This window comes from Elephantulus edwardii, unplaced genomic scaffold (genome assembly GCF_000299155.1).
Source record: "Elephantulus edwardii isolate Elephantulus edwardi_28Jun2011 unplaced genomic scaffold, EleEdw1.0 scaffold00197, whole genome shotgun sequence".
NCBI lineage: Eukaryota > Metazoa > Chordata > Mammalia > Macroscelidea > Macroscelididae > Elephantulus > Elephantulus edwardii.
In genome coordinates this window covers 737451-746491 of record NW_006399947.1, presented here as the reverse complement: position 1 = coordinate 746491, position 9041 = coordinate 737451, and the positions used below count along the sequence as shown (strand labels likewise).

General features: G+C 39.4%; 1 protein-coding gene across 1 annotated transcript in view; it reads left to right on the top strand.

Moving 5' to 3' along the window:
* The window catches only part of RNF145 (ring finger protein 145), a 56497-nt gene extending 47992 nt beyond the window's left edge, over nt 1-8505 (top strand). Inside the window, 3 exon segments of the mRNA XM_006903611.1 lie at nt 3173-3320; nt 4383-4739; nt 6894-8505. Coding sequence (XP_006903673.1) covers nt 3173-3320; nt 4383-4739; nt 6894-7280 — 892 coding nt within the window. The 3' untranslated portion in view covers nt 7281-8505.
* Nucleotides 8506-9041: the final 536 nt, after the last annotated feature.

Sequence of the window (9041 nt, the reverse complement as noted above, 5' to 3'; positions counted from 1 at the left end):
TGAATGAAAATCCAAAATCTCTGTAAATGTTCATTAAAACTAATAAAATTTAATAATAAAAAAAGTAAACAATCATTATCACCATCCACTGGGAAACATTGTAAGCAGATGGAGAAAAGGTTGAAGTTCTCAAGGATTTAATTTTGCTTGTATCCACAGTCAACACCAAGGTAAAACAGCAGTCAAGAAAACAAAAGACATGTTGCAGTGGAAAAATCTGTTATCAGAGACCTCTCCAACATTGATGCCAGTTTAAAGACTAAGATGTATCTGAATTCAAGGCTTGGTCTTTTTTACTAACTTGCTGTAAATCTGAAAGTTGGGCAGTAATTAAGGATGGGAAGAAGAATTGATACCTTTATGGTGTTGCAAAAGAGTACTAGATATCACATGGACTGCCAGGAGAACAAATAGATCTTTGAGAAAGTACAATGAGGCTGCTCCTTAAAGGTGAGCATGGTGGAGCTTTCTTTCAAAAGGGGCATCATGTTTAGAAAGGTAGAGGGTCAGCAGAAGAGAAGGAGATCCTCAGAGCAGTGGTTTGACACAGGGACTGTAACAAGGCAGGTGGTGAGGATGGCACAGGACAGAGCAAGGTTCAGATCTGTTGTTTATTGTGTTGCAGTTGTAATTGTAGTTGACTCAACTGCCCCAAACAGTGTTGGGAATAAGGTAGGGTATATGTGGGATCAGAAACAGGAATCTAAAAATCACTTGATTGTGTGTTTTAAAAACTTGTTCGCCTAAGAACTAATCTTGATAACATCCGTTTCTTTTTTTAATTAGGACTTTGTGCATGGGTGGTTTGATGGGTGGTGGTGGTTGTTGTTAGGTGCAGTCAAGTCGAGCACAACCTACAGCGACCCGTGAACAAAAGATCTGAACCCTCTTCTATCCTGTGCCATCCTCACACTTCCTGACACACAATAGCCCATTGTGGTAGTCACCATGTCAGTTGACTTGGTTGAGGGTCTTCCTCTCTTTTACAGATCCTCCACCCTTCTCAGCATCATTTCCTTCTCTAGGGAAAAGCCCCTCCTAGCAACATACCCAAAGTATGTGAAGTGAAGCCTGATGGTTCTTGCCTCGAAAGAACAGCTCTGGCTTTACCCTCTCCAAGACACATCTGTTTGTTCTCTTGGCTGTCCGTGGAATGTTCAGTGCTCTGCTCCAACACCACAGCTCAAAGGCGTCAGTTTTTTTCCTGTCATCCTTATTCACTGTTCAGCTCTCAAATGAATAGCTAATAATCTGACTATGTCCTAAATCCAACTGACATCACTTCTCAATAATTTGGAAAGGTTCCTAACTGCAGATTTTCCCAATGCAGTGCATTTTCTTATTTCCTGACTGCTAGTACTAAGCGTGTTAATTGTGAATCCAAACAAGATGAAGCAGTTGACAGTTTCAGTCTCCTTTCCATTCATCATGATGCTACCTGTTGGCCCAGTGGTAAGAATCTTTGTTTCCTTGATATTGATATGCAGTCCATACTGAAGGCTGCATTCCTTGATCTTCTGCAACAAGTGCTTCATTCCTTCCTCACTTTGAATAAGGTTGTGTCATCTCCCTAACCCAGGTTATTGATGAGTCTCCCTCCAATCCTGATGCCATGCTCCTCTTCATAGAGTCCAGCTTCTTGGATAATTTGCTCGGCATACAGATTGAATAGGTATAGAGACAGAATACAACCCTGGCACACTCCCTTCTCAATTCCAAACCATGCAGTGCTCCTCTGGTCCGTTCGTGCAACATCCTCCTGGTCCAGTTATAGTTTCTGCATGATCACTATCAGGTGCTCTGGGAATCCCATTCTTCTCAATATCAGCCACAACTTGTCTTTATCCACACAGCTAAAGGCCTTTGCATAGTCAATAAAGCACAAATAGGCATTCTTCTGGTATTCCTTCCTTTCAGCTAGGATCTGTCTGCATCAGCAGTGATAGCCCTGGTGCCACGGCCTCTTCTAAATCCTACTTGAACTTCTTACAGTTCCCTGTAACAGGTTTTTGAATGCTCTTCAGCAGTATTTTGTTTGCATGTGATATCAATGATACTGTTACAATTTTTAAAATATCAAGTAGAAACAAATGTTCACATTTTGATACCTTCTTCATGTACACCTTTATACTTAGAGAATTTTTGAAGCATATAAAATTATATTTCTTAAATGTGGGGCTAACCCATATGTATATAGTAGTTAAATTAATACTACAATTAAGTGTGTGGTTGATTGTGCATGTACTAAGGGTTTGTGAGGACAAGTTCTTGGAGAAATTTGTATTTGCTCTGCTTTAATTAGATTAAAGGATTTTTAGAAATAGTGGAATAGAGGTGTTTCTGGTAGGATGTAGGTATATTTCTGGTTTGGATTAATTGATCAGCATGGTTTATGGTGAGAAACAAACATTGACAAATATGTAATGTTAAATTGGAGTTAGAATGTGGAGGTACTTAACTACCAAGCTACAGCATTTTGACAAAGTATTGACTATATTATGGTATCAGATCTTTGGTAGGATTAATCTGGCTGGCAGTGTTTAGAATAGAGGAGATTAAAAAAAAAAAAGAATAGAGATGCCAGGGAGAAGAGGAGCAGCTAATCTTAACATGGAGTTGATTCTTAGATTTCTTTAATGCTGCTGGTTTTTGTTGCTTGGATCCCTCTCCTCCCCCCACCCCAATCTCCACAGATGTGAGGATTCATATACCTGCACAGCAGAGATCCATTCTTTTTAGCAGCACTACATCCCTGAAGCAGAAATTCTCATCTTTCAGGGACCTGGTGGGAAAAGGATGTCAGAAACGTACTCTGACAAACTCTCCCCCTGTGATCATTGAGAAAACTGCTGTTAATATTGTTTATATTTAAGACTATGAATGCCTGAAATTGTTTTAAACCATAAAATTTAAGATGGAATTGAAAACGTGTTGATAAAGAAAGGATAAATGATTCTAGATACTTGATTGAGTGTAGAACAGGAGGAAAAGAGTGAGCCTGGAGAATCTGAAGTGTCACGCCTTGTTGATGTGCTCTGAAGTCTGGCTTGGAGAGGTGCTCAGGAAAGTATTTGTGGAATTTAATTATGGCACAAGAACTATTATGTACTGATGTAACTCATGTGCTGTTCGTTGGCACACATTTTAAAAGAATAATATTTTATTTCTCCAGGAGTTTATGGAAGCACTTCCGTGCTGTGAGCCTGTGCCTATTTTTATTGGTTTTCCCTGCTTATATGGCATATATGATTTGCCAGTTTTTCCACATGGATTTTTGGCTTCTTATCATTATCTCCAGCAGCATCCTCACCTCTCTTCAGGTAAATATAATGTAAATTAAGTTTACAAAGTATCTAATTTTCTTATTTTTCCTTCTGAAAAGGACTTAACCTTTCTCAGAATAAATAACTGTGAGTGGTTGATTCAGATACCTGCCTTTTACATTTGAGCATAAGGCATAAGAAGCAAGTTGTTAAAATTCTAGGTCTGCCTATGTAACTATTTTTTGTCACGTTAATTATCTTAGCTTCAGAATTATAAAGCTGTAATCGGGATGGGTGTATCAGCAGAGGCAATGTGATTGGCACAGGATAGAGCAGGGTTTAGGGCTGTTGTACATAGGGTCGCTATGAGACGCAAACCACTCGACGGCACATAACAACAACAATGCAGATAGTAAATTAATAATTATGAAATATTTTAAAATTTTAGTACCAGTTCTCTTGTACATGCAGACTTTTATTGAATACTCATTTGGCAAATAAAAATCCATGTTCTTCATAATATGTATGAATATATATATTCTGTCTGCCATAAAGGTTTATTCCGTTTTCCTTGTAGAAATAAAAGTACTTTGAGAGTTGAGGGGCATAAATGGCCATGAAATTAGGAAAACATTGTTTTATCCACCTGGAGAATAAAGGAAAAAGTTAAATCAGAGAGAACAAATTACAAATTGCAATTATAACTTGAGGAAAGTTAGGGCTTAAGGTATTTTTTTTTGGTATGTCAGAGGCAGTGCGGTTGGCGCAGGATAGAGCAGGGTTTAGGGCTGTTGTACATAGGGTCGCTATGAGTCGCAGACGACTCAGCGGCACATAACAACACAACAACAATACCTGGATTATCTTTTAAGATATTAAATATGACTTTAAAGATATTAAAAATGTAATTTAAATCTATGAAAACTTTTTCTTAGTGATTATACTCTGTTCTTATTAGTACTTTAATTATCATTATTATACTAATTTATTTACAAAATTCAAATAACATTGCTTTTCCAGAACAAATTCTTCCACTTGCTCTCACTACTCCCTCCATCAAACTGTACAACCCCATGAGTAATTTCCCCCTATATTCTGTTTTGCTCTGTGTTTTTTCAGGTTCTGGGAACACTTTTCATTTATGTCTTATTTATGGTTGAGGAATTCAGAAAAGAGCCAGTGGAAAACATGGATGATGTCATCTACTATGTGAATGGCACCTACCGCCTGCTAGAGTTTCTGGTAGCCCTCTGTGTGGTGGCCTACGGAGTCTCAGAGACCATCTTTGGAGAATGGACCGTGATGGGCTCGATGATCATCTTTATTCATTCCTACTATAACGTGTGGCTTCGGGCCCAGCTAGGGTGGAAGAGTTTTCTTCTTCGTAGAGATGCTGTGAATAAGATCAAGTCATTACCTGTTGCTACAAAAGAGCAGCTCGAGAAACACAATGATATTTGTGCCATCTGTTATCAGGTAATTTGCATAATGAGAATCTCTTTGGTTGAGAATGTAGAGTGTATTCGTTGGTATTTTAATCGTATTAATTGAATTCAGCTTAAATACTATAAAAATAGGCCTTAAAAAATGATTAGAAGTCTGAGAAAATATCTCTGTTTTTTTTTCTCTTTTTCTTTTTTTCCTAAACGAAGCTTTTAATTTGGTCTTTCAAGTTCTAATTTATTGTTACTGTTTTCAACATTACTGCTTACCCATAAATAAAGGAAGAACAGGTCAGGTGTATTTTACATTTACTCCTGATTATATATGTCACACTATCAAGTGTATACTATGTACTACCAAGTGTATACTATCAATTGGGAGTCAGCAACTTCTGAAAAGTGGTGTGCCAAAGTTCTCTTTTCCTTCTCTGTTGCCACAGTAGGGAACTACTCATTTCCTTAATGCAAGTGGAAAAACTGCATACCTGTGGGGGCCTCAATTTTTGCTCTAGGTACTAGACTCTGTGCTAAGAGTAGTAGGATTACAGAGGGAGCCAGTTGATGTACTATTGCAGTTGGTCAGCATGTGTCTTCAGAAGAAGCTGATGACTGCCTAGGATTTTAAAATAGAAAAAGCATTTAAATTAGCTTGGAAGTAAAACAACAGATAGTCCTGTAGTTAAAACAACAGGTAGTCCTGTAGGTAAGCTCCAGCTCACCTGTGCAAGGATGAGTAGAGTAGCATCAGCTTTTCCTCCAGCAGAACGGCAGACAGGAAGTAAGCAGCAGCAGGAACGGTTCCATTTGCTCACTCTTTAAGAGCATTCTAGTGCAATAGAGCCTATAGTGTCAGTGAGTATACAGGAAACACACTGTCCTCAAGGCTGCTTTTACCATTGAGGTAGGGTTTGATTGTATTTGTATGTGTTAAATCAACTGGAAGTTTCTAATAGCGACTTGTAACTGGTTCTTATTATAGCAGAACATACTTATGAGGACTAGCTGAACAGAAGTGTTTTCCAGGATCTGTTTTTCTGTTTTATGGGGTGCTAAGGAGTGGTGTAAGTCCACTGCCCTCCAAGTCATCCTCTTCTTTCTTATAAATGTAGACACTAACTCCCTAGTGATATGTAACTTCATGGTGCTCAGTAGAAAACACATCAAAGCCTGATTCAGTCATGTTAGCCTTAGATTCTAAAGACATTCTGAGGTGGTAGTTACACTGGTGTCATCCCACTGGGCCCAGTTCTTGTACTGCTCCAGGTAATAACCTTGATGTTTCCTGCAGAAGCGGTTGTCTAAATGACAGAATGTCTAAGTATTCCATCTCTGGGATTCAGGAGTCCTCCTTTCTGTATTTCCTGTTGTCACATCATTTTTTTGAGGTTCTGGAACTATCTGCTGATGTCATGTAGAAATTGAGAGTAAAATTGCTTAGCTTCCTAGCTGTCTGCTACTCCTTGGCTGGCTTTCTGCTTAAAAGTTGATTTCTGGGTGTTACCAGTTCTTGGCAAGGAATTTCTGTAGTAGCCGTTACTCTTTGTTTGGGGACATACACAAAAGTAATGGTTAATTCAGTAATACTTTCTTTACAACCTTGATTGCATGTTCTCAGCTTTCCTTCTTCAAGGGTTATTTATGCAGTGCATTACCACTCTGTTTCATGAAGTTCACATGAGTGGTTTGTTTTAACTGTAGCTTCATAGGTCTGCAGTGGTGAGAAACTTGTTACTGTTAAGCTGTCTCAGTGATTGTGATGTAGCTAGAGACACTGGCTTAAACAGACTAAATCTTGAAAATTGGATGTACGTGGGCCCTGATGAAATTGCCACTTCCTTGCCAATACCTTGGTGTACTGTGGCTGTTACGATTTTATCTCCTTGTAAATAGTTTTATCGAGGAATCTGTTGGGTTGTGTGAAAGTGTAACGGGGGAAAAGCCCTGTCGACGTCATTTCCTCAGAGCTTGTCACCCCAGTGGAGACCCAGCAATCATTCGGTTCCAGTTGTGTATGTCTTGAGTGTCGTGCTAAGAAGGAATATGGTTAAGAAGATAATTTCTTCCCCTTTTTTTCTTTATTCTTTTTATTTTGTGGGAAAGTAATGTTGGCAGTAGTAAAACATTTGGGACAGCACCAAAAATTTTTTATAATAAGATGTTCACAAGATTTTCCCCTCCTCTCTTTCAGGACATGAAATCTGCTGTGATCACACCTTGCAGTCATTTCTTCCATGCAGGCTGTCTCAAGAAATGGCTGTATGTTCAGGAGACCTGCCCTCTGTGCCACTGCCACCTTAAGAACTCCTCCCAGCCTCCAGGATTGGGCACTGAGCCAGTTCCACAGCCTAATGTTGGAGCTGAGCAAAACATTGTGCATCAGGAAGGTACTGACCCCCCAGATCAGGAACATCCAGGAGGGACCAGGATACAAGAAAGTCCTAGTGGCAGTAATGAGTGCTTTGTTGGGAGATCAGACAGCCAGGAAGGGACTTTGAGTCTCAAGGAAGATCCTCTCTGTGCAAAAGACGAAGTGTGTCCTGCTGTGGCCAGCCAAGAAGAAAAGAAGCAAGAGTAATGGATTGGTACTCTGGAGAGTTTAACTCCAGATAGAATTGGTGCTCCGATTTGAACAGTGTGTGAGATGCTGAGACCGGAAACTGACATTCCCAGGATCTAACCAGGAAGTGCTCTCAGTGGAGACCACCTGCGTCATCCCTGGACACCGTGGAGAAAATTTGCAATGTATGCTATTATTCAAAATGTATTTCTGTATTCTCTCCTGATGTTCTGCAGAGGTTTTTGCCAAGAAAATTCAGCCTCAACAACTTCAGAAATGACCCCTGAATTGTAAGGGATAAATCAGATTTGAGTGTCTTAAGGGGCTAAGGAAAGATGGGATGGGAGCATGAGGATAGCCTGGGAGGAAGCAGCAGGCAGAAGTGGAACAGACATGTCACTTCTATGGGACAGGATCATTCTTAGGAAAGTCTGAGTCATTATGGCCCTTTTCCCTACCTCCCCTTTCCCTCAGTTAATTGGAACTCAGTCAGGTGATTTTGAGTTTTGTACAGCACTGAAATGAAATCAAAGATGTAAAGGCATTGATTGTATTGAAAGATTGAAGCACACGCATACTTCTGGATGTGCTTTAGGGGAGGGGCGGGCGGGCACTTGGGCCTTGTGGGTGCATTCCTGTAATCTTAGACTCTTGAACTTTATGATGGAGTCTTCAATATTTTGATGTGTATGAAACTTTTGTTAATATACCGTACACTGTGTTGGCTATGTGAAGTAAACTAAAACTCTGATGAACACTTTGGAGTCTACTGGAGTGTAGGAGACCAAAGTGGGAAGGGCTTTAGAATACTGATAAAGGCCCTTGGTGTACTTTACAATCCTGTGTAATGTTAATTCTTGCAACTGGATCAAAACAGTGTTAAATTATGGCAATATTTGCACTTTGGAGATGAGTACACAACTGTATGATCACACTCTGCAAATGCCACTTTTAAAGCTGTTAATAGACTTTGCACCTTTTCTTTGACAAGGATATGTCATATTTAAATTTTTACATTCATCATGGCTACAGGTAGAACTGGGGAGGGGGGAATGTAATTTTTTATGGGAATTTTGATATGAAAAGAAACTAGTCATTTATTTATAAAATAGGCTTGGCTCAGTGTTTTTCAGACTTGGTATTCCTAATGTGGGATGTGACTTTATTTTATTTTTAGTAGTAATTTGGATGTAGACTGACAGACATAGCTGAATGTCTTAATAAATTTAAATTTGAAGATAAATGATGATTTGCTCTTGTTGTTACTGTTAAGTGTGTTGATGGAACCCTGTTCTTGGGAGGTTCGAGCTTCTTACATGTTAATCCCTGTCACACAGGCTGACAGATGACTGATTTGGTTGAACTCTTGTTATTATGCCAGAGGTATCGCTGCATCAGACACATCAGAGAATGTTTTTTAAAAGTATCACACATTTTTTAATCCTACATCAGACCTACCACTCAGCCATGGAGCTGCCTGGGAACATGCATTTGAGAACTTCTCAGGTGATCCTGCCTAGATACCATGGCACCAGTACAATTTTTTTAGATTTAGAGAAGTGCAAGATGAATTTATCTTTTCCCCAGACGTACCTGGTTTTACACCATCTCTGCCTTGGACAGAGGAGAAAAAAACACAAGGCAGCTGGCTCCCTCTAGTGGCAGTGGAATTGGTGATCAGAGACTTGGAATATCTGATTTGCAGTAAAGACTTTGTTCTTTTCTTTGTATGAAGGACACTCTTTCAACCTTCTTGGTGCACTGTTAGAGGATTAAAGT